The sequence below is a fragment of the Euprymna scolopes genome, chromosome 7, assembly GCF_053919585.1.
Source record: "Euprymna scolopes isolate OS-2025 chromosome 7, ASM5391958v1, whole genome shotgun sequence".
NCBI lineage: Eukaryota > Metazoa > Mollusca > Cephalopoda > Sepiida > Sepiolidae > Euprymna > Euprymna scolopes.
Window position 1 is genome coordinate 105,609,588 of NC_136488.1, and position 27,047 is coordinate 105,636,634.

General features: G+C 34.3%; 1 protein-coding gene across 1 annotated transcript in view; it reads right to left on the bottom strand.

Annotated features, from left to right (window-relative positions):
* LOC145279878 (tyrosine-protein kinase Fyn-like) overlaps nucleotides 1-27,047 on the bottom strand; it is a 106,229-nt gene that overhangs the window by 44,592 nt on the left and 34,590 nt on the right. Inside the window, exons 2-3 of the mRNA XM_080131337.1 lie at nucleotides 17,030-17,212; nucleotides 7,498-7,588 (exon numbers count right to left, since the gene is read on the bottom strand). Of these exons, the coding sequence (XP_079987463.1) occupies nucleotides 7,498-7,588; nucleotides 17,030-17,186 (248 nt within the window). The 5' untranslated portion in view covers nucleotides 17,187-17,212. The remainder of the gene's footprint in view (nucleotides 1-7,497; nucleotides 7,589-17,029; nucleotides 17,213-27,047) is intronic.

Here is a 27,047-nt window from a genome sequence, read left to right on the forward strand (position 1 = left end):
TTGGTTAGTAGTGGACAGGCAATGCAATACTGCATCATATAATCTATTTTTTCAGTTTCACAAATAGTTGGGTCGTTTTATGTAAGATAAATTAGTCGAGCAAGTGACTGCTTTACAACAAAATGTTACTTGCAAGACTACAATTGCGTAATGACGCCCTGGGTACTGCTTGAAAAAAACAATTTTTTAATTTCCTCGCCAAATATTTAACAAATTTCCTTTCGAATAGTAATAATAATAATCTCCATGTTCTTCTGTTTCATTTCAGATATTATTTTATGGTAATCTCCAAAAATACCGTTAGGGCTTACAACATGGCCGCCAGAAGAGTCAACAAAAAACTGCGAATAAAATATATAAAACTCGTAATTTCTGTTTTTAAAGTGGGTTGTCAATTTTCTTTATGAAATATACTTCCAAAATAAACTATTACAGTCGTTTAAAACATAATAGAAGTATTATTTTTTATTTTTTAAAAACAATGTTTACAAAATGTCTACGAACGTGCGTAGACATTTTGTAAACATTGTTTTTAAACATATTTTCATTTTCCAAGGTAGGTTTTTTTTTTGTTATTTTTGATTATTTGCATTTTAATTTTTCCGGTTTTTTTTTTTTTTTTTTTTTTTTTCATTAGTCTGCGTCTGACTTTCCTTTGCAGACAGGCGCCACACTAGATGATTTGAAAATCACCCCTTCTCAGATACAAGGTATCATAACAAACCTAGACACCTCAAAAGCATGTGAACCCGATTTCATCCGAGCTGTGCTATTAAAATAATGATTCACTGAGGTTGCTCCAGTTCTCTCCAAACTTTACAACAAATGCCTCAACGAATCTTGTTTTCCTGACTGCTGGAAAACCGCTTCTGCGGCACTAGTTTTCAAGAATTCTGGCGAAAGAACTGACCCATTAAATTATCGCCTCATTAGCCTTCTCCCGCTTTTTGCCAAAATATTTGAGTCCTTAAATAATCAAGCTCTAGTCCATCACCTTACATCTGCTAAATTCCTGACCGACAATCAATATGGATTTAGGCAAGCCCGTTCCACAGCAGATATCCTAACTGTAATCTCTGAACATATATACCATTCACTGGACAAAGCAGGGGAGGGTAGAACGGTAGCCCTTGATATATCTATGGCTTTTGATAGGGTATGGCATGATGGTCTTTTAAGAAATATTAGATCATATGGTATCACTGGAAGAATATATAATATAATTAAACCCTTCTTAAGAGAAAAATCCAGATTGTCCTTGATGGTCGTACATCTAAACAATAAGATATAAATGCGAGAGTACCTCAGGGGTCTATCCTTGGACATTTATTATTCTTGATATTCATAAATGACATCCCTGATAAATTTTTTTCTGAGATGGGTATATTTGCTGATGACATCACATTCTATAGCAGGCACGAGGGGAAAATAAATGAACACATATCTAAGGAAATGGCAGAAACACTAGAGGATGACCTCCAATCTGTAGTGGACTGGTGACAAAAATGGAGGGTTACATTCAATGCTGCCAAGACTAAGCTTGTTTCCTTCAATAATTACAAGAAACCTTCTCTAACACCAATAGCAATGGCCAAGAACACACTACCCAAAATTACTTCCTTTAAACTCCTCGGCCTAACGTTTACAGGGAACATGAACTGGAATATATACATTGATAACATTGCCAAGGCTGCTGCGAAGAAGGTGAACTCTCTCTACTGCACTAGAAAACTACTTACGCCTGAAAGTATCCTGTACCTCTATAAGGCCACCATTCGCCCATGTATGGAGTACTGTTGTCACATTTGGGCTGATGCATCTCCTACTTGTCTCTCACTTATTGATAGGATTCAAAAGAGAGTCGCCAACCTGATAGGTTGTGAACTGTCATCTGGGCTTCAGCCTCTGTCCCATCAACGAAATGTTGCATCCCTCTGCCTGTTCTACAAATATTTTAATGGTAAATGCTCTGACGGGCTACAAGCACTTGTACCCCCTCGATGTCAACACCCCTGGCAAACCCGACCAACAGCTAAATCCCACCCCTTCACAGTAGAGATCCCTAGGTGTAAGAAAGCCTTCTACTCCAATAGTTTCTTCCCCAGAACTGCTAAACTTTGGAATTCGCTTCCGGGATTCTGCTTTCCCAACTGTACTGACATGCAGAAGTTCAAGTGTAATGTGAACAGACATCTTGCCACTCATCTCCCTTCATAATACCCCTGCAACTTATGTCCCTGATAGTAACCCCCTACTTCAAAGTGGCACTGTGCCTTGTTTGGGGTGAAAATTTGAATAAAAAATATATTTCTGGCCCAAATTTCAAAGTAAAATCAGCTATTCTGCACACTTTGAATAAAATTGATTTTGGGCATTATACTTGCATTGTAAAAATAATAACAAGTGGAATATTGTCAGTCACACCAACATTTCTAATATCAATTTTCCTTCCGAAATGTCCAACATGGTTAGCATTTTTTTTTTTTTTTTTCTTTTGAAATTATGAAGAAAATAAAAATGACAAAAAACAGGTCATATATCCAATCTAAATAGAAAAAAAATAATAGTGGCTTTCTCCTTTAACATTCAACCATCACCTCGGCGTGGCATGGGGCTGTAACTGCATCCCTGCAGGCAAACAATGGCATTGTTGAATCATTATATCTCAATTGGAAAAAAGATTTCTGCTTCAACAGATAAATGTGCAATAAAATGTTCAACCGGAAAATTATTTTACTGAAAACTATTGATCAATATTACACTTTTAAAAGGAAGATACCAGAGTTAAAAAAAACTATTTACACTCAAACAATTCAAAAGTTTGCTCAAAACTGACTCTTCAATTCTCGAACATTGTAATGAATGTCAATAAAATACTGAGCACTTGGAAAGTCACTAGAACTTTTCCTACTACAATGAAATATTTGTGTTTTCAAATAAATAGATTTATATTTGAAAATTACAATCCTCTGCGAATTAATTCTGAAATTATGAATTTGTTACTCTTGCATAATTTGACCCGAATTCTCGTGATTTCCCATCAAGCCCAGATCGGGTGAGACCGGCAATCATCGGTGACAGCCGAGTGGCGTAACAGGTGCAGACTAAGGAAAAAAGCAAAACAAACCGAAAAAAAAATACAAATGCAAATTATCAAAAAATAACAAAAAACCTACCTTGAAAAAAGCAAATATGTTTATTTAATTTATTTTTTATTTATTTTTTATTTTTTGCAAAATATTTATCAACAGCAAGTTATTTAAAAAATGTTATTTTCAAGAAAAGGTTGTTTATTCGTATAAGTGTTAGGTGTAATTACATTTTTTTTTGTTTTTCTTTAATCATACTTTTTTCTTGTTTTTTATTTTATTTTCAAGACTTTTTGTTCAGTTAGGTTGTTTTTTTTATTGTTTTTTTTTTTAGTTGGGGGGATTACACAGAAATAGAAAAAACGTTTTTTTTTAAGAAATAGTGATTTTTTAAAAAAATTTATTTAAAAAAGTTTTTTTGCTGGTGGAAGAACTTTCTTGAGATGAGGATATTTTCTTAGGAATCTTTTATTTCGGTTGACTGTTGGTCGGTCATCGACAGCAAAGAGGGAGGTGATGGGGTAGAGGGAAATGGAAGGAAGCCTCCCAACCGGGTAGCTTTCGGAAATGTGATTTATGATGGAGACAAAAGGATCGTTTCCAAATTTTTGTCTCCACATAAATTCAAGTAAATATGTACACAGAATCTGGTCCCGCATTCTTGCTTGTTACACTGTTTTGCTGCCTTCCACATCCCCTCGACGTGGTTCATTGTTTTTCTAGCATGCACAGATTTGTTTCCTTGCCTGTCATTTTTTCCTGTTTGGCGAGTCTGAAAATATACTTGTTTGTCAGCTTTTTTTTTGCGGGGGGGTTCAGTCGATTTCTTCCAATTCGAATGTCGTCTGCTTTCATTTACATATCGCTTTTTCATTGGCTAATCAAACTCCCAGAAATTGAAGTACAAAAAACAAATTTCAAAATAAATAAATCACTAAAAATAACTAATCATAAATTACAAAATTACTAAAAACATAAAAAAAAAACTTTTTAAAGTCGAATTAGCGTTTCAACATTTGAACAACGCTCGGCTGACACCGATGATTGCCGGTCTCGCCCGATCCGGGCTTGACGAGAAATCACGAGAATTCGGATCAAATTATGCAAAAGTGCCAAGAATTTAAAAAAAAAAAAAAAAAAAAAAAAGAAAAAGAATTTGCACAAATTTCAATGTAAAAACAGCTATTGTGCACACTTTTATTAAAGTTTATTTTGGGCATTATATAAAATTTTTCTTCTGATGTTTTATATGCAATTCATTTTATTTATTCTGTCAAAAAATTATAATTAATATAATAATCGTTTTTTATAATGAGAAAATTGATAAATATTTAAAATCTTAAAAAGTGCAACAAAATGCCAATTACGTTTTTATTAGTTCATAAGGCACATCTGATTGACTCTAAATAAAATAGTTTTTTTAATTCTAGTATCTTCCTTTTTATAGTTTAATATTAATAATTTTCCAGTTAAACATTTTGTTGAACATTTTTCTGTTGAGGCAGACATCTTTTTCAAGAAAATATAAAGTATGCTTTCCTTGCATAAGTCACAATTTTGTTATAAAGCTCCACAAATAATCTTTAATAACCACAGCACATGAGGAGTACAAAATTGGTTTTAAAGATTCTTTATTGGTAATGAGAATCTTACTTTATTTAATCTGGTTGGATTTAACAGGCTTTTTACCTGATGTACACGGCATCATGAACACTAATGGCCTACACATGGCAGCATTGAACGAGGTCACAAGAGATGGTTAGCCACTTCATTGCGACAGGACAGTAAAAGTGATATAATGTGATGGCTTTATTATCAGAAACTTATGGTAGAGCTATTAAAGACTGACATGAACTTAATAATTAATAAGAACTTAAGGTAGGGTTAATCAAGACAGAGCTGGCACCCAGTGGTATTAAAGCTGCAACCTGGCTAAAAGGTGAAAATTCCAGCAACTATCTGAACTAGAAACCGATGTTTTGTTTTGGGCATCTTTGTGCCTGTTGGATAATGTGTGTGACCATAGGGTAAAACCAAACTCTTCCTTAAAATAAATACTCAAGCTACTTCTTCCAGATCACAAGCACCAGATTCGATAATGAGAACCTTGGAGATGAAGAAGATAAACAACGACTATGCACTCTTAACAATGAATTTTTTAAACATGAAAGTTGAGATTATTTGGATTATTTGGATTATTTGGACTACTGTTCTTATCTTGAATGTTATTCGCACAATGTTTCGGCTGATGTAATCTTTAACCTTTTTCAGTGGTATCCTGTCGAACTCATAATATATAAAGTACTAGATAAAATTTATTTCTAAGTGGCATTCTTCTGGAGGTTGAAGGTCCAACCCTCAGTGCTTCCAATATTAATCATGGCTTACGGAACGAGAACATGCCACATTCATAAATTAAATCAAGGGTTTCATTTGAAATTCCATGCAGATTCCTGAGTTCGACAAGATGCACCTGGAAAAGGTTGCAGGTTACATTATGTAAAACGTTATAGAAATAACATGAAAACAGTAGTCTGATGAATCCAAATAATCCAGATTCAAATTTAGAAACAAACGGTGAAAACACTTAATGTCAGTATTTTAATGGTGCCTCACCAGTTAAAGCAAATTGTTGAAACAGATTGATAAATGGGGTTATAATTGTTTTTGAATGAACGCTAATTCATAATGATTAGAAGTTTTAGTTGTGGTCGATGATTCATCTGACTCCATGTTTAGAAACAGATGAAATGTCAACCCAAAATACATTTTCTATTAAATTCCAATATCGTTTACTTTTTCATGTATGAAATTGAAAAAGAAAACAATACGGCATGTATTGTTAACAGAAGTTAACAGAAAATACATTTTATTTTGGCTTAAAAAGAATGTTACCCTTTACAAAAATGCGGGGGGGGGAGGACGTATCATTGTAGATTCTTCCCTGCCCTTGTGAACTGAAGGGCTCAGTTACAAAACGTCCGCTTTGAACCATTCTCTAGATCCAACTGCACTGTGGGGAAGAATCTGTGTACGTGCTTAAAAGATTGTATTCATACGCCAAACTATGCAATTGGTCGATGGACTAATTATTTACGGTGAAATCTGCCTATTTACATCAAAAGAAAATAGTACATCAAAATATGTGACTCATCCAAGTTTAAGAATAAATGTTTGTTTCTGAAATCATTTATTATTTTCCAAACAACTTTATATACATTTGCTGTACATTGTTATTTCACCATTTTCAGCCAATAAATTATTTTATTTGCCAAAAAACAAACAAAAAACAGTGCAGCAAACCACATAAAAGGACAGAGGATATTGCATCTTATATTATGTCTGAATGTTTGTCCAATGTGACTCCTTTGGCATGCTATTCCAGGGAGTAGAGACACAAAGAGAATTCTATTTTCTTCTGTTGAGATCCAAACGATGATGGTACTTTTGTGGAGGCCGCAACTAGGTGTTGTGTTGAAAAACTAAAATTAGATTTACATTCACGTTAATGAGGCTATTAACCAGAATTGGATCATCTCACGTTCCTTCACTTTTCAAATAAGGACAAATATAGTTTTTCTATATTTTCTTTGTATGTAAACGTAAAGAATCCCATCACTATCCTTGTTGCCATGCTTCAGGTGTACAATATTTTTTGGAAATAGAAATTTGTTGGTTGAATAGCATATCTAAGAAGGGCACATCATAAACATCGCTTTTAGAAGAGAAACGTGTACAACGCTTGTCAGGAATAACACAATGTGTGAAATTTAGTTTATTGAAATCTTACAAATAAATATACATACCGTATTGTCTATAATGAAACTCTCTAACAAAATCAAGTTAACATTTATTAACGTTTAATCTAACTGAACACATATTTTTTAGAGCTATATTATAATAAAATAAGTTTAAAATTAGATTCATGTTTCAATCTCATCAGACCATAAACTAATGACGATGAAATCTGCAATCAAAACCTGACTGCTTATGTGCCGCTGTTTAATTTCCATTTTTAAAACTTGTTTGGGGTGAAAACTTTTGTTCATTATCGATTTACAACAATAAAGTTTCCATGTGCTGAGGACCGCTGACGATACTGCTGCAAAACTTGCTTTTACATTAGAAGACGCCGGGAACCGACTGAGATGAAAGCTGATGATGAGATGAGTAAAATCCTTGCACAATGATTTCTGTAGAACTGTTTATCACCTGGAGCAAGTTTCTGATCATGCCAAGTGGAGGCAAAAATCCATTATTGTGGACTGTCATAGTTTGGGATTAGCACGAAAGAACAAAAATATTTATAAAGATTCTAAGTATTTTTAATTTGAAAATTTTGTCTATTCTAAAATCAGAAATCAAAGCATATAAAAAATAAAAGATTTCTAGAAGAAGAATTACTTACTCATCATTCAGAAGAAGCATTTTATCGTCTCTTTTAAAAGACACTGTATTTTGTAATCCACTGTAGTCGTAGAGTCCCCATAGAATGACCGCTAATAATAGAAAGAAAGCAAATATATATATATATATATATATATATATATATATATATATATATATATATATGGTTGATATGTAGTTTGCTTGAAGCATTGTGTGGGATAGGTATGTAGTAGAGATTTAGAAGGCTATCACAATACGAGGAATGAAATATAGTCGTTGTTGGTAAAAGAAGACGAGAACAAGTGGCGATTTACAAATCAACAAATACATACATATATGTCTAAATATATATATATATATATATATATTCAGTTGTATTAGGTAAAAATATCTTACTTGTTATGTCTGCGACAATATCCATTATTAATTTCGGAAAAAAATTCCCTTTTCAAATGGTGGACGTAACAGATCTCCACCATTTTGGTATTTGTTGATTTGAAATCGCCACTTGTTCTCGTCTTCTTTTACCAACAACGACTATATTTCATTCCTCGCATTGTGATAGCCTTCTAAATCTCTACTACATATATATATATATATATATATATATATATATCAGGGTCGTTTATTTTTTCGTGTTAGAAGCGTTGATAGAATTTGAATGATAAAATGAAATATGCATAAAATACATTTTGAAGCCAATTCCAACGCAAAAATAGATGTAAATACTGATGAAGGAGTATAACTGCAATAAATAAATATATTCCAGGTTGAAAGGCATACAAAGATTAAGAATAATTGAATTTCAACAATGGTGGTTGATAGTGCTCAATCAAAGAGAGCAATATATATATACGTATATTATTTGCCCACGACTCGAGTGGTTGAATCTAGTGAGATTCGAAATCGGGACCCCATGGTAAGAAGCCTAAACTCCTACTACTGGACCATCTCGCACGACTGTTCGCATATATCGTGATTTACATAGATGTTATTTGTTTTTGTTTTTGCGATACGTTTTTAATGAATTCAAGTATTTATACGAAAGTGTATTTTTACCTAAATGCAAGTTCGGAATAAATGGGGAAAAATGCACTTTCATATAAATAATTGAATTCATTCAAAATGTATCACAAAAAAACAAATAACATCTACGTAAATCGCAATATATTCAAACAGTCATGCAAGATGGTGCAGTGGTAGAAGTTTAGGCTCCGAATTTCGCTAGATACAGCTATTCTGATGAGTCATAGAAAAATAATATATATGCCGCTCCCCATTTGGGGGTACCAAATTGGTAAAAGGGAAAATTATTCCCAACTCGCATTTAGGTAAAAATGCACTTTCATATAAATAATTGAATTCATTCAAAACGTCTCGCAAAAACAAAAACAAATAAATAATATATATATGAGAGGGGCGTGCAATAAGTAATGCCCCTGACTCACTTCCAGTTGTCTGATCTAGCTGAAATTTTGCATGTGCAATGATTTATATCTTTACGGGTTATGTGGGAAATTACAGCTTTGAACTAATTGTGGTTTCTGTTTTACAGGTGTTTGAACTCAGTCAGGTGTTAAATGGAGCCTGTTGAATGTCGAGCAGTGATCTTGTTTTTTTATTTGAAAGGACGCATACCATAGGAGACTTTTGATGAAATGAAAGAAACATGGTGATAATGCCCCATCATATGACCTTGTAAAACGCTGGCATCGTGAATTCAAACATGGCCGGAAGTCTGTGGAAACTACTCCCAGACCTGGTCGCCCCCCTTCTGCCATTGATGAGGCATCTGTCTGTCAAGTTGGGGCTGCCATTTTGGAAGATCAGCGTTACTATTCGCCAAATAGCCCAAGATGTCAAGATTAGTACAGGGTCTGTGGAAACTATCATTCAAGGCAAGGGTGCAGCCCTTTGCTGGCAAGGTCATGCTCACTGTGTTCTGGGACCAGGACGGAGTAGTGATGACAGATTTCCTGGCAAAGGGTACCACAATTACAGGAGCCTATTATGCTTAACGTTTGAGGAAATTAAGGGAAGCTATCAAAATCCAGAGGTGGGGCAAGATCAGCAAAGGTACCCTCCTCCTGCAGGACAACGCTCCGGTTCACAACTCGTATGTCGCAAGATCAGAAGCACGGGCGTGTGGTTATGAAATCCTTTCCCAACCTCCCTACTCTCCTGACCTTGCACCCTCTGACTTTCACCTCTTCCCAGCACTTAAGTTGTTTTTGAAAGGAAAGCGTTTCCCAGATGATGCAGCCTTGATTTCTGAAGTCACGTCATGGTTGGAGGACCAACCTGGGGTGTTCTACAAAAACGGTCTCCAGAGCTGCATCAAACAATGGGAGAAATGCATAATTCTGGGTGGTTCCTATGTAGAGAAAGACTAATAACTGTGCCAAGTTTCGTTGCTCTACTGCTATGGAAAGTGGGTCAGGGGCATTACTTATTGCACGCCTCTCATATATATATATATATATATATATATATATATATATATAAATATTAAAGAAGTAATACTTGTTTATTTTGCATTGTAATTGACTTCAAAACATATTTCAGTTTAATATATGCAGATTTAGTATTTATTGTTACAATGACAATTCTCTATTAAATATTATATTGTACCTAATATTAGGTTGTTGCATAAGTTCCTGCCGTTTTTTTTTTTTTTTTGAAGAAAATCAAAGACTTTTAACAGCAAAAGTAAGTTTGTATGTGACCCAAGCTCGAAGTTTTTGTGTGAATCGCATCGACTGAAGGGGCTTAAAATTGTGACAAAATCACTTCATCTTTTCACCCAATTCTCTACATGTCTGATGGCCATCTTCTTTCAAAAGAACCCTGAGTTGGTCTTCGTCAATCTTGATTGGTCTTCTGGAACAAGGAGCGTCATTGAGGTCAAAATTACCGTATTTGAATCTAGTAAACCAATCTTGAAAGGTTCTCTCAGCTATAGCGTTTTCTCCATATACGGCATAAATATCCTTGGTCACTTCACTCACTTTTTGACCTCGATTAAAGGTGAAAAGAAGGAGGTATCAAAAATGTGATTTTTTATCTACTTGACAATCCATTTGACGGTTCTGAAAAAACGAGAAACAATTATATGCGCAAAACACGATGACCATTATCTTGTAGAACAGAATACGTGCTTTCTAATGATATATAAGACTTTGTCAAGCATTAAAACCTGTTTTAGAACAAAAAATTTTATGAAACGGCGGGAACTTATGCAAAAACCTGATATATAGTTGTGATTTCAAAAGTTTAAAAGAGAAAATGGTAAGACATTAAAAAAAAATGAAAATATCGGAAAAAGGTTTAATTGTACATATCCGTTATGGAATAAAGTTCTCTGAAAAAAATCCACTAAATTATCACTCAAGTAGTTTCTTTTTTTACAGCGAAAAAACAATTTGTTATAATACTGAGCAAAAGGTTCAATTTTTGGAAAAAAAAGCTAGTATTAAAGATGAGGAAGAGGTGTCGGCGCTTTACATTGAGTTATCTACCCGTGGCGTTTTTAAAAAATTCCAAGATGTCTATCTTCAACGTGCTCTCATAAAAACGCATTTTTCTGCTGTAAAAAAAAAAACTACTCGATCAAATTAAGTGAAATTTTTTTCGGAGATCTTCAGTTCAAAACGGATATGTACAATATAACCTTTTTTTCGATATTTTCATTTTTTAATGTCTTGATTAAACTGCACAAGTCCCAAAAAACTCATTTGAGTACCATCAGCTAGAATTGAAAATAAAACATTGAGCATTCCAGTCATGTCTCCTACTGATGTAGCTATCGAGAAATATGTAAGAAAGACTTAATATTAAACGACTTGAAAAAATTAATAAAATTTGGGCATGCGCAGAAAGAAGTAAAAGTATGTCTGGATGTTTAAATGAACAATTTGCATTTCAACTAGTTTGTATGCGTTATTCACTCATCCAAACAAAGATTTTACTCATTATAAACCTTCCTTGGTGTATGGTTACTATTTCCTGTTAATTTCAGTTTTACGTGACCAATAGTTTAAGAGTTTATCTCGGTTAAATATTTACACACACACACACACACACACACACACACACACACACACACACATACCTTTACTTATATATATATATATATATATATATATATATGTATATATATATATATACTACAAAGGAGTCACCACTTATCAAAGCCCAGAGGCTACTCGACAATAAGGGTTAATGAGTGTACAGCAGGCAATAGGAAAATGTAGTAATCGTTAGTAATGAAAATTTGGTAAATTGGATTACTTAAGGGGATGGCTTATCAAGAACTTGTTTACGTTGAACTTGAAGATGACCATATTGTAGTCAGTTGGAAAGCAGGAAAACGGAACAGAGTTCCACAGGTGTGCAGTTCTAAGAAAGAAGCTTTGTTCATGGAATCTACGTTTAGGTTTAGGCACAGATAAAGAGTGAGGGAAATTATTGATAGTGGTTTCAGCTAAACGAGTATTTTTTGTGAAAGTCAAGCAAGAGGAGACCATAGATTGGAGCTCAGCCGAGCACTTGCCATGAAAATAACGATAAAGTAGAGATAGATTGTAACGTCTCTTCTGTGGGGAAAAAGTTGCAGGGAATAGAAAAGGGCATTCCCCATTAGGCCACAAAGTTTATTTTGAACTCTGTCAAGGCAGGATAAGCTGCTTCTAGCAGCTCATGCCCAGGAGTACTCAATCCTTTGACATACTTGGCTTTTATACAGGTAAAGAATTGCATCAGCAGGGAGATATCTACTGGAGTGTTAGAACGATCCCACCATTTTTCCAGCAGCCTTGGAAACAGATTAGATGTATGTGCTCCATCTCAGATCAGGAGTAACGGTCAAACCCAGAAGCTTGTCAAAACATGGAGCCTCCCCAAGACGAGAAACATTTATTTCAATTGATGCCAGATGGGGATCAAAGCATTGATGATGTAAAGATAGAAGCTTGGTTTTAGATGCAATAAAATTAACCAGCCACCTTTTTCCCCATTGCACTATGTGGTCAAGATCAGAGGAGAGAAAATATGAGAGCACTTTGATATTGTAATAATATGACATAGAGATTTTTTTATATATATATATATATATATATATATATATAATAAATTCCACAGCCAAACAACGTCGCAGCCCACAAGAGCCATGACAGTCAAAGAACCGGAAGTCCAAGACTCGAGTTTCGCCCTCAGTTGGGCTCGTCAGTTAGACACATCCGAACTCAGGATTCGAAACCCGAGCCTCTTGCATGCAAAGTAAGCACTCTACCAACTGAGCAAACGCCCTGCACACAAGAATTTCCATTAACCAACACAGATCAAGCAAACCGCGCCGAAATCCGACTGTGAAATGAACCTACTTCGTTTCAACAAGGGACGCGGTCATCCAACCAGCTAATAACCCTAAGCCGATGTCTCACAAGTAGGAGTTTTAACTCGAAAGGACGATGCCATCCAGCAATGCTAACCAAGCGAGCAACTTATGATAGGATTTTTCAGAATGTGAGAGATTGTATATAATAAATTCCACAGCCATGCGGAATTTATTATATACAATCTCTCACAATTTGAAAAAAAATATATATATATATATATAAAGCTGAACGTCCGTGAGTGTGTCTGGTCACGAATAGGCTCCTATATGGTTGACTATTATAGAAAACTGATCACATATAATGATAGAAGATGTATCGAGACATAGGAATGGGTATGTTTGATCTGGCATAATGATGATTCATTAAAATTGTGGGGTCTGCGTCTGCGCCTGTTCCACAAAGTATGTAAATAAAAAATTTAAAAATGAAAAAAAAAAAAACGTTTATAAGTGTTTTTGATATAGATGTACATAATAATACTTTGATAAGTATGTTTTAACTTAAATAGGGATGGTATAATAAAATTGTGGGGTCTGCGTTCGCGCCTGGCCTCCATAGAATAGAAATAAGCAGACACTGTAATAAAGACTTAACTTAAAACTGATTTCATTTTGGGATATCTTGACTATAGATCAAGGTCTGGATCACAGAAATGATGAAAGTCACACTTTTTGTGATAACTTTGGTTCTCTTCACTGTGAGAGACCCATTGCAATATTTTAGCCAATGAAGTCTCACATCCTATCCAAATTTAATGCATGGGTTTTATACCGTCCATAAAAGTAATCACAATACAAAATCTCAGCCTGATGAGATATTTTGAGTTACTTACGTGTTTATGGTATAACTTTGGCAATACTTTATAGAATATTAAGAAGGACTAAGGTCCATAGTTTCAGGACCTTTTCTGCCAATTATGAAGAAAAGAACCAGAAGTAAATGTCTTAGTTTGTTTATCCATATCTGGGTATCGTTAAAAAAATTAAATAACAGAGAATCCTGAATCATGTAGGACTTAAAATATTTGTTCTGCTAACAATTATTTTTAGAATATAAAGATATTTAGTAAATACATAGTATTAATTCAAAATATATGCATACAAATCAAATTAATGTATACACATTTCAGGATATTAAAAACTCGAAGAATTTTTTTATTAAACTTACTGAATTTGATATTGTAATAATATGACATGTGGGGTGTGTTAGTTAAAAAGAGACAGGAAATTTCCACTTTGAAATCATGCTCTGTAGAAAGAGGAAATTTTAACTTGAAAATAAGATTAGAAATTAAGTTGCAGGAAGTGAAAAGACAAGATATGGAAAATAAGTTAGTCCAATCTCTTGGGCATAAATTGAGAAGAATAGCAGGCTTTTTGGGGAATATGCTCCGGTCATATGTGGAATGGAATGGGGAAAGTTATACTAGTATTATCTATCACATTGATGTATTCTTATATATGGAAAATAAACACCAAAATAACCATTAACCCACAATTTTAGCTCTTCTTAACCTACACCGGTTGTAGACATAAATAGAGGCACTATTGTATTATATAGACGGTTACTCACAGCTGGAAGAAAGCAAGATAGATAGATAGATAGATAGAGATATGGCCAGGCAGTACTGATTTGCTTTCTGTTTTTCTCTCTTCTCTCTTGTGTACTTGTGTTGTTATTTCGTTTTGTTTATAAAGAATTAATCAAATTTATCGTTTCTAGATTGCATTCGACTGTTAACAAAGAGAGAAAAAGAGAGAGAGAGAGATAAAGAGATAGAGAGGGAGAGGGAGAGAGAGACGAAGAAGAAGGACTGTTTATTAACAGTGAAATATATTAAAATTAATTATAAAGGTAAAGATTGGAATTGTCCATTATGAGCAAAAGGAAGTATCATCACGAATACTAATACTAAAACTTATTATATATCTATTCTCCTATAAATTCGTTTTTTTTGTGTGTGCATTGATATTCATATTAAAAACCCTCTTTTCTATTTTCTATTTTTAAATAAAAAGAAAATACAACTTTCTTATATATGGGTTTTGAAATTGCATTCACTAGCAAAAGATCTAGCCTATTTGCATATTCTTTTAAACATTCATTTTAATTAATTCCCTATTAGTTTATTCGGTTTTCTTATTGCATGATCATCTTTAGTTAACTATTATTTGTAATCATATTCATGCAGATATTCTACATGATTTATACTTGCATAATATTTGTGTAAAAAGTTTATAGTAAACACAAAATTGTTTCCATATATATTTATGTATATGTATATATTTTTGTTTAACAAATTTTGCCTACCAAACTCCTCCTAAAGTTTTTGGCTACAGACAGGAAACTTCATATATAAGGTATTTGAATCTATGCAAAACTTTATATTTGGATTTTACCTGGAAAAAATTGGTGCAAAAGTGTGAAAATTAAAAAAAAAAAGAAATTTGCCAGGTGAAGGTCGAGCGCCAGCATTACGAATACATAATATAGTAGCTATTGGTTCATGTTTTAATTTTTAGCCTTGAATTATAAATGTCTTCATAGCCCAGTTATTGACGACAAGGGCAAAAATGAATCGTGAGCTGAAAGTTTTGGTTTCGATTCTTGGTGGTGGCGCACAAATCTTTTTTTAAAAAGAAACTTTTCAATCATTACTACATATTGCGTCCAATCTATATCTATCTATCTACCTATCTATATATCTATAAAAGTGAAAATGTCTGTCTGTGTACATTTCCCTACACAATAACGCTGTCAATTTTCTGTCTACAGACTCAAAATTTTAGATATGGAATATTGAGATTTAGGAAAATCTTTTTAATCGGTTTTTGGCCAGAAATTTTGCTGTTAAAGGGTCAAAGTTCAACAATTTGACCTTTGAGAACTCTACCAAACTCCTCCGCCAATTTTGGTTATAAACAATTGAAATTTTAGATATAAGTTCCATGGATCTAACCTTATAATTTGCTTTGAGCCCAAAACAGTAAATGTTAAGGGATCATAATAGGGTTCAAAGTTTTAAAAAATTTGACCTCTGCGGTCTCTACCAAATTACTCAGACAATTTCTGGTCTAAACATTTGAAATTTTACATAAAGAGCATTCAGAGATAGGGCAAGCTTTTTAATCGGTTTGGGTCGAAAATTTGAGCTACCAATATCTAAATGTATGTATGTGTTTGCATGTCTGCCTAAAACTTTCGACAGAGGCGACGGATTTTCACAATATCAGTATCGTTTTGAATTTCTCCGTTTTAGATGACAAATATCGAAAAATTGTCTAAAAGCATTAATTTCTTCACCCTCAACTGGGCAATTTTCTACAGGGAAGGGTCGCTTTTTTCGCCGATATTTTCGAAAGTTATCTCCTCTTTTCGATTGTCTAGCCTTAATTTAAACCTACGTCACTTCCAGTTTGGGGGTGGTCGTAACAGCAAAGACGTCACGTTTTTTTCCTGTTTTTTTTCTCCTTCGCGGTACGGGTTCGAGCCTGCTTTCCTACTACCACTTTTTTTTTGCTCAACATACACCTTCAAACACCCGGGCAACGCCGGGCACCCATGCTAGTGCTATTATAAAACTTACTATATATACTAATACTAAAACTTACTGTATATACTAATACTAAAACTTACTATATATACTAATACTAAAACTTACTATATATACTAATACTAAAACTTACTGTATATACTAATACTAAAACTTACTATATATACTAATACTAAAACTTACTATATATACTAATACTAAAACTTACTATATATACTAATACTAAAACTTACTATATATACTATTATAAGTATCACCACGAATACTAATACTAAAGATTAATGGACAGAAACAAAAAGAGAGAGAAAGAGAGCAGAAAGTGACTAATTTAGAAATTCTACTTTTTATTTGATTAGTAACACATAATTGGAGAATGAAAAAGAGAAACTAAGATATAATGCTCTGAAAGTAACTACTTATAGATTTTCTCTTTTTATCTCTTGATTAAACTGACTTTACAAACTCACTTTTTCATGATTGAAATAATCTAACCCGAGCTCAATGAACGACCCAATGGGTCATATTTTATTCTAATATACTTATTCTATCTTGTGCTGTTAAATAAAGTATCGATGAACCTATCAATTTATGAGAAGACATACATATCGGTTGTGTAGCGGCTGATACATCCCCAGCAGGATAAGGTGTGTAGCTATTTGATCTGGCATTTGTCGTTGATGTTGGTGTTTGTATTACATCGATCGATTTTGCTGGAATTATTAGCTCCTCGCGCAATCGCCAGCAGCAACAGTTTCCCATGTTGAATCTTTTGTTCAGAAGCTTTCCTACAAAAGAAAAAACAACAAAAACGATATCCATGAAACGAAAAATAAAATGACAATGAAGTACTATTTGCATTATTGTTACCTCATCTTGTTTATGAAATATTAAGATGGGTAAACTTGTTTTGTGGGAATATTAGTTACTATATAGTAGCAGAAATATATGTTTGCATTTATGGTGAAGAAAACATAAAAATATTGCTATTTTTGTTATTTACACGTTTCCGACGTTTTTTCTCATTTCGGTTGCTGCGAATTTCACTAAATTTTGGTTAATGTACTTTCTGGTGAGTTTCATTATAGTCGATTACCTTTTCTGAAGTACGCACCGATGCATCATCTAATCTACTTGAGGTTGTAACTATAATCTTAAATTACATCCAATGGTGAGAAATCCAAGTTCAAGAGTTTTGAAAATGTGGAAGGATCGTTGCTATTTCTCTCTGGTTCATTCTGATGTTGTATTCTGATAGTTTTTAAAAAAGAAAATTTCCACATAAGATCAGATTAAGCTGAAAAGCGAAAAAATTGAGTAGAAGTTAGAAATTGGAATTAAAACTACGTGTATTGAGAGTCGTGTCACAGAAAGGCACTCTCCCTACTTCGTGTCACAGTAAGCTGATAAGATCTTTCTTTTCTTCCTAAACCATGACGAAGAGTGAAGCTATTTAAGACAAGATTGTTTGATGGAAGTCTTATTAGGTATTAGACTGCACACTGTAAAAGAAAATGAAAAATCCCAAAGAATTTTTAAATTCAAAATAGTCTCCAGTAGAAATAAGAAAAGGAGTTACACTAGGACGGAAAGGGAAGGACGAGCTTGAAAGGAGGTATAGATTGCTGGAAAAGGGAGCGATAACCGTTCTAACAATGTTGAAAGAGAAGGTCCACATTGGTGGTATGAAAATTAGGAACTTTGTTGGAAAAAGTGTTGCGTTCCGACAGAACAACCGTTTGTGGAACAATCAGTTTCAGCTGTATAAAGAATTAAATGGCAGTAAACAGGCGGGAAATAACAACAAATGCAGATGATGCCAGGAAGTTCTGGGATTTTGTTTGTCGAAGGGCGATATAATGAGAAAGCTAGCTGGTTGGGAGAGGTCAGAGAAAGGCTATCAGGAATGCAGCAGATGAAGAACGTTGAGATAACCATTGATGACATGAAGGCTGGCATACAAAGGATGACAAACTGGAAGGCACCTGACCCAGATGGAGTGATGGGCTTCTGGTTCAAACAGTTCCAATGTCTTTATTCACCTATAGCTGCTGCCCTACAAAGGGTCGTAGAGTCGGGAGATGTCCCTGATTGGCTTGTTAAGGGAAGAACGACACTAATTTGGAAAGATCCAGGAAACATGTCAGCAATTATAGACCAATTACATGTCTACCACTAATGTGGAAACTGTTAACTGGAATCTTCGCAGGAAAAAATTATGAACATCTTGTGAGTAATGGTGTTTTCCCTGATGAACAGAAAGGGTGTTAGAAAGGCTCGAGGAGTACCAAAGAGCAATTACTGATTGATAAGGCAGTAATGCAGGATGCAAAGAGAAAGAAGAGGAATCTGAGTGCAACATGGATCGATTACAGAAAGGCTTACGACATGGTTCCTCATTCATGGATCTGTGAAACACTATTGATGATGAAAGTTGCTAAGAATGTGGTAGGGCTTTTTGGGGACAAGTATGGCTCAATGAAAAACGGTGGTGACAGCAAACACAAAGGTGCTGGGGCAGGCTGACATTAAACGTGGAATATTTCAAGGAGATTCGTTATCTCCACTTCTTTTTGTAATGATAATGATGCCAGTGAGCATCCTCTTGAAGAGAGAGAAACTGGGATATAACTTTGGATCTGGTGACAAACGCCTCAACCATCTACTGTTTATGGGTGATTTGAAGATATTCGGTAGAAATGAAAAAGAAATGGCGAGACTGGTAGAACTTGTGGAGACATACTCAGAAGACATCGGGATGGAGTTTGGGATAAGTAAATGTGCGGTGCTGGGGAGTAAATGTTCATTCGAATGGAATAGTGCTGCCAAATGGAGAAATCATGAAAGAAATAGAAGATACAAGGTATAAATATTTGGGAATGTTGGAGGGTGTCGGCATCATTAACAGAGAAATGAAGGAGAAAGTCAGGAAGGAGTATCTTAGAAGAGTTAACCTAATCGCAAAGTCGAAATTGTATGGAGGAAAACTAATGAAAGCAGTGATTGCATGGGCAGTCAGTGTTTTGAGATAGAGTGCAGGAATTTTAGAATTGTGTGACAAGGAGTTGCATGCCATGGATATCAGAACAAGAAAAGCTTTAGCAATGTTTGGTATATTTCACATTCGAAGTAGCATAGCAAGGCTGTATCAAAAGAGGAAAGACGGTGGGAGAGGATTGAAAAGTGTAAAAGATTGTGTTAGAACTGAGGAGATGTCGTTGAAGGAGCATGTGAGGAATGGATGCTTAAGGTTGTGGCCAATGAAGTGGAGGTATGTGAGATCAAGGCTGATTATGTGAAACGTATGGATAGAGAAAGGGCAGAAGAACTGGCTAGGAAAAAAATGCATGGAAGGTTCTTCCAGGATATAGCAGAAGTGGCTGATGAAAAATCATGGCAATGGCTTAGAGCTGGGTATCTGGCTAAGAGTACTGAAGCTTTTGTTTGTGCAGCACAAGAGCAGGCATTAGGAACACGATTGTTCAAAAAAGTGGTTTTAGGAGAGGAAGTTGCTGCAGAATGCCGGATTTGTGGTAAGACCTCAGAGTCAATTGTGCACCCTGCAGCAGGGTGTAGTGGTTTAGTCCACAGAGAGTACCGCAAAAGACACGATCACATGGGAGTCCGGATATAATGGGAGGTCTGTAAGAAAGTTGGGGTGAAGTGTGCTGGAAAGTGGTTTGAGGAGGTGCCTGATGAAGTGAGAATAAGTGAGGATGGAAATGTAGAGGTATGGTGGGACAAAAGTGTCATAATGATCAAGCAATTGGAACACAATCGTTCGGATTTGGTCGTCATTGACAAGGTCTCAAAAAACTGGCAGAGTGTAGACTTCTCAGTACCCTGGGACAGGAATATGAGAGAGAAGGAGAATGAGAAGTGGAGCAATTATGCTCCATTGGCCTTGGAGATAAGGCATATACACGGAGTTAAAACACAAATAATCCTGATCGTAGTTAGTACACTAGGAGTAGTATCAAGTCGTCTGGAAGGAAAATTGAAAAAACTATGTATCCCCGATGTTTTAGGCGGCCTTCAGACTTCTGCTATTGTAGGTACCACCAACATTCTTAAGAAAACCCTTGATCTTTGAAGCTCCTGGTTTGGAGGCAGGATTGAGGGAAATCCTCTGGAAATGAATCCCATCCCTTTCCAAGGAAACGTTGATAAACGAAATCAGAATTATTATTAATAATTTTTACAACAGTTGTGATGAAAAAATAAGCAAACTGCAATAAAAAAGAATAAAATGAAACAAAACAACATAATCGCTACTACTACTACTGCTACTACTACTACTACTACTACTACTACTATTACTTGACATCTACACAACAAATATTCTCTATACTGATATGAGCTGGTAATAATTGTTAGTGTCAGATCTGTGGGTCAAATACTATTAGATCGGTGCAAAAATAATTTCGTTTTTTGATGTTCAACTTCAAAAGATCATAACTCCTTTCATAATAAACTTTATTAATCGAAATAAGAACCATTAGAATCGACACATTTTTGCCAACAAGAAACAAGTTTATTTATCCTATTAGCATAGAAATCCGGAGTTCTGGAAGCGATGAAGTCATTGAAAGCCGATTTGGCATCATCTCGGCTTTTGAAGCATTTTTTTACAGAGGAAGTTGTTGAGAGGCTTGAAAAAGTGATAATCGGTGGCCGGGAGGTCCGGTGAATATGGTGGATGAGGCAGAGTCTCGTAGCCCAATTCGTTCAACTTCTACAGGGTTAGTTGAGGAGCATGCGGGCAAGTGTTCTCATAGAGGAGAATTGGTTCCTTCATATTGACCAATTTCGAGGGTGCATTTTGTCAATTTGTCAGTAGTACTTCTCCACCGTAATCATTTCACCTGGATTTAAGAAGCTGTGGTGGATGAGACTGGCCGCAGACCACCAAACAGTCACCAGAACTTTTTTTTGGTGCAATTTCGGCTTTGGGAAGTGTTGTGGAGCTTCTCCGGCATCCAACCACTGGGCCGAACGTCGTCAGTTGTCGTAGAAGATCCACTTCTCATCACACATCACAATCCACTCAAATAATGGGTCGTTTTCGTTGCAACGATTTTTATTATTGTTCAATTCTTGCAGCACCCATTTATCCAACTTTCTTGACTTTCCTATTTGCTTTAAATGGCGAACGACTGTTGAGTGGTCGATCTCGAGTTCAACAGCAACTTCCTGTGCGGGTTTGCGAGGATCGGCTTTAATTAAGGCTTTCAAATGTTCCTTATCAACCACAGTTGGCCGTCTTCATCTTTGAGGCTCTCTTCACCATTGCGAAATTTCTTGAACCACTGTTGTCCCACATATTCGTTAGTGGTTCCTGGGCCAAACGCATCATTGATATCATGAGCTGTCTCGGTAGCTTTTTGGCCTAGTTTGAACTGGGACAAGAAAATCGTGCGGATTTGAATTTTGTCTATGCTGTCGAAAAGCCTGCAAAAAAAATGAAGAGATTGAGAATGGTAACAAATAACACGATTCGATAGAGCGAAAACGCACTTCAAAATGATATATAACATGGCTATATATATATATATATATATATATCAATAAATTAATTCAGAAATCATACATAAAACTAACATATGAGAGAAAGGGATACTGTTTTTGCACCAACTTAATATTTATCTACAATGCAAACTAATCTACAGATCATTTGTGTACAATAGATAATTTATAGCTTTAAGTTGTTAATGCTAAATGCTGATATAAATAGCAAGATGAATTCTTGATGTGAATGTTTTACATGAGGCAGCAGCAACTGGAGCTATGAAACTAATGATTAAGTGGAGAAAGACTAGCGATGTCTCTTCCCTGGAAAAGGACTGTAGGGAATAAAATAGATCTAACATTATTAATCAATTTTGCATTGTCAAGAAATATTCTTCCGAGCAGCTCCTTCACAGAATGTAGCAACAGTACTCCATCTTAAATAAGTAGAGGATTGCGCTAAGAGTCAGGTATTTTCTCATGTAGTACAGTGATTCAAAAAATTGTCCATCAATCTTAGAAACTTACATTCTAGTTGTCCAATGAAAGTTTGTCCTAAGAGATTATCAAGAAAATGAGGTTCATCAACGAGGAAGCCATTATTTTTGACGATGGGTCATACCAAGATTATATATAGAGGATGAAAAGCTTCTGCCATTAATCTTAGAAGTGATCTTTGGATCAGATAGAGAACCCGCTTGGTTTTTGATAAAAGTGGCGTGTTGGATTGAATGAGTTCTCCACAACTATGCCAAGGTCCTTTACGGTGGTTGAGGTGGAAAACCGATGATCAAGGAAACAGTAAAGAGCCGATAAGAAGATTATATTTTTGCAAGTTTAATAGTAAATCCCAACTTTTGATCAGGACCAGATTGTGTTGTTTCTTTCAATAATAAATATTATAAATGGTTACACCTTTTTTGAACCGGGCTCTTATTTGAAAAAGTAGCACTTATGCTTTTTGTAAGTTTATGAATTTATGCAATTAAAGGAAAAATATTTACTCTGTCGAGACTCTATAAGTCAAAACCTCTATATGTTAATAAAAATCAAACTTCCTATAATATATCTGTTCTAGTGACTATTATGATATTGGAAGCTGTCAAATCTAATCTATAGCAGATTTATCGCAAAATGATTTTGAATTCATCATACTTAGCTACACCGAAGCTGCCGTTTTTGTGCCAAGTTCGAATCTGCTTTGTTCCATCAATATCTACTTTTTACCTTGTATCAAGCCTCTTAGTGAGAAGATAAATAAAATAACTACACTGAAACCGTCATTTCTAGCCACACTAAAAAGTTTTAATACGAAAAAAAAGCAGGTGTCTGTGGATGAAATATATTTTTAGTTGATTTAGTCTATTTGTAGAATATCTGTTACACCCTTGCTAATTACCTTCTTTTCTGACCCCCTCACTCATACAAGTTCAATTAAATATTCTGTTGTCGACTTAAATAATCGGCCACGTTTAAAAATATTTTTTAATTCAATTTGATAGAAAACCTATTTTATCCAGTTTGACATTTAATTTTTCCTTAGTGATATTAAGAGGAAGTAGGAAGATTTATTCAACTGCAGATAGAAGTAGTTTTTCTGATACGCAAAAATGTATCTGCATCCAAAATTATAAACAACACAATGCAAACAAAAATGTCAGTTCATATAAGCTATCTATGAGAAACACCATCCAAAGAAACAGCTATCACTGCATTCCCTATTCCTAATAACAGCAATATTATCTGAAGATTAATATATGGTCTCCAAGAGATTTAAATCTTTAGCAGCCCCTTACGTCACAGTGTCAGTTATCTTGTTTGGGGCAAACAAAAGTAAAAATAATACTAAAAAAAAAAAATCTATATGCCTAAAAGGCAAAATGGGCACGAGCGTTTGTGTATTTCCGTGAAAGGCTTTTCAGATCAGGGTTCTACTGTCGGTTAAATTCCGCAAGAAGTTTTCCTATACTTTCAAGATCATAATATCTGAGATTTGCAAACGGACACCATTTCTTTCCTTTTTTTTGATCAAGTAAAAAAATTCTCACCGTGCCATCGTCTTACGTGGTTGTTTGTCTTTGTCATATAATTAGGCGAAACTATTCGAACGCAAACAATAGAAAGTGAGAAGCTTGGCATCGGGCCGGGATTTATGATGTTTCACTTAAGTTAATTGGTCCTTGGTCAATGTAGGGAAAACCTTCATAGTGAGACAATTACTATTTTTTTTGAATACTACCAGAGTTCCCCTTTTTTGGGGGAGCTGTTTTTCCCCCACATTAAAAACGATGGGGAAGCAAATAAATGAAACGACAGAAAGCGGAAAGCTTACCTGGACCCCGGCCAGGTTTAAAAGCAGCATTTAACACAGAGGGTAGCTTACCTGGCCTCAGACCAAGTTTAAAACAACATTCATTTCTGCGCATGCGTGGCGACTCCTATGATTTTAAGTTAATTACCAATTCATTGAATTCACTGTCCTCTTTGGCCTAATGGTTAGCGAGGAAAACTAATGACCCACCTCTCTATCATTTTTTAATTATTTTAACCACGTGGAAGCCATTCGTACCATCGCTTCGTCCTTGTGCCGATATCCTCTACCTAGGCAACGCCGGGTACTTCCTGCTAGTCCTAACTAAATCCGAATATTGAACATTTAAAATTTGTATAAGCCGATTTCATCACTGGAAGATTCATATCTATATCAGTGGTGAAGCATAAGCAGAGAACTTAAGCTTATTTTACTTTTATTTCATTAAAAAAATCAAGAATTGTGACAACTGTTAAGAAGGTTTTTGGCACAACCCCAAATAATTAGACACTTTAATTTATTATTATTATTATTATTATTATTATTATTATTATATGGAAGTAAAATTATTTTCATTATTGTATAGAAATTAAAAGATTTATTATTTTGCTATATCATTTATATATGATTTGTAATGTGTACACACATGTAAATTTGATGGTCAGGCTGAGAAAAGAGAGTCACTCTTTCTCTTAATGCACTAACATTTAGAAATATTAGAAAGTGGTTGAATAAATATATATTGAGAAGGACGAGAGAAATAGGTAAATAATTAAGAGAAAGATGGATAACGTATTCAGTTAAATATAAATTATGTTTAATTGCAACACTTTAATAAGAGTTGTCTCAAAGATAATCCAATCTAAGATATATTTTAGAATATATTTTGTGCTATTAAAGTATATATAAATATAGATCCGTAGGGGAAAAAATGCGGCTCAATTCACATTACTAACATTAATCGAATGATGAAAAATAACAACCAAAGTAACAGAAAACCTAGAAAATTGAGAACAAAAGTTTGGATGTAATTCAACAACACAAAGACATTTTAACTTCTACTGAGCTTTTGAGAAATGCATAATTTGAAAAAAAACTTATTGTATTTTCTAACTTTTGGAAAATTATATTCAGCTCTTTTTGATAGATTTAGTATTAAATTTGACTATTGATCTACGTTTTATGACTTGAACTCTCTAATATTAGTATTAAAAAGTAACAAATAACAATTGTATATATATTAGTTCTTGTGCGAAAGAGCAGGACACAAAATGTTTTAAACAACAACAACAACAACAGCAACAGCAGCAGCAGAAACAACAACAACAACAATAATAATAATAATAATAATAATAATAATAGTAGAATAACAATAACAAAGACTTTCGCTGGCAAGGACTACTATTTACCGTAATCAGTTATACAGTTCTTTTAAATTTTTCATCTCTATTTTTCTCGTTATGTACTGAATATTTGTTAATGAAACTTCTATGAAATATGTTCCTTATTAAATTTTAGAGATTTTCTATTCTGAAAGAAGTTTAAAAAAATTTAATCTAAAAAAGTTATTTTAAAGTTTTTGTTGAAAAAAAAATCAGATTTTCTCATTATCCAGACCTGTATTACAAAGAGGTGGTTGCAAAAAATAAGTTGTGGTGTGAGGAGATATACAAACTGAAACAGAGAGAATATTCAGACCTGTAATAATACAAAGAGGTGGTTGTAAAAATGAGTTGTGGTGTGAGGAGAAATACAAACTGAAATAGAGAGAAGGAGAGTTTTAAAATATAATCTTAAAAAGATAAGGTACAAGTTAGAAAAGCATTTCATCCAAGGCATGAAAATTGTTAAATAAAATGTTTTTACTATAGGCTTTAAAAATAAAGGTACAAGATTCAATTTGAAATTTAATAATCTTCAAAGTGCACTTTTATAAATTTTACAATGTAAGGTATAAAAATTTAATTTAAATTGAATAAAAAAATTACCTTTGATTTATTTTATGTAATGTACGTTTTGGTGCACTTTAAAAACATTATCTTTCATCCAGCAATTAATGATATAGATATAAAATTTTCAATGATTTTTTTTTAAAAACATACATACATACATTTCAACAGACATGTGTTTTTTTTTTTTATTATACATTGTATTAGACGTAATATATAGTAATGATTTAAAAAGTAAAAAAAAAAAAAGACTCATGCGCCACCACCAAGAATCGAAACCAAAATGTTCATCTCACTATTTATTTTGCCTATGCTGTCTATGGCATGTTTACGGCTAGGCTAAAAATTAAAACATCAACCAATAGCTACTACCTAATGCATTTGTAATGCCGGCGTTCGACCTTCACCTGACAAATTTCATGTCTTTATAACTAGCATAGGTGCCTGGCGTTGCCCGGGTGTTTGGAGGGGTGTGTTAAGCAAAATAAATAAATAAATAAATAAATAAAAAAAAAATAAGTGGTAGTAGGAAGGCAGGTTCGAACCCGTACTGCAAAGGAGGAAAAGCACAGGAAAAAAACCTGACGTCTTTGCTGTTACGACCACTGCCAAACCGGAAGTGACGCAGGTTTAAATTAAGGCTAGACAATCGAAAGGAGAGGATGACTTTCAGAAATATCGGTGAAAAAAAGCGACCCTCCCTGTAAAGTTGAGAGTGAAGAAATTAAGTTTTTAGCCAATCTTTTGATATTTGTTGTCTGAAAGGTTGAGCTTAAAAACGATACTGATCTTGTAAAAATCTGTCGCATCTGTTGAAAGTTTTAGGCAGACATGCAAACATACATACATTTATAT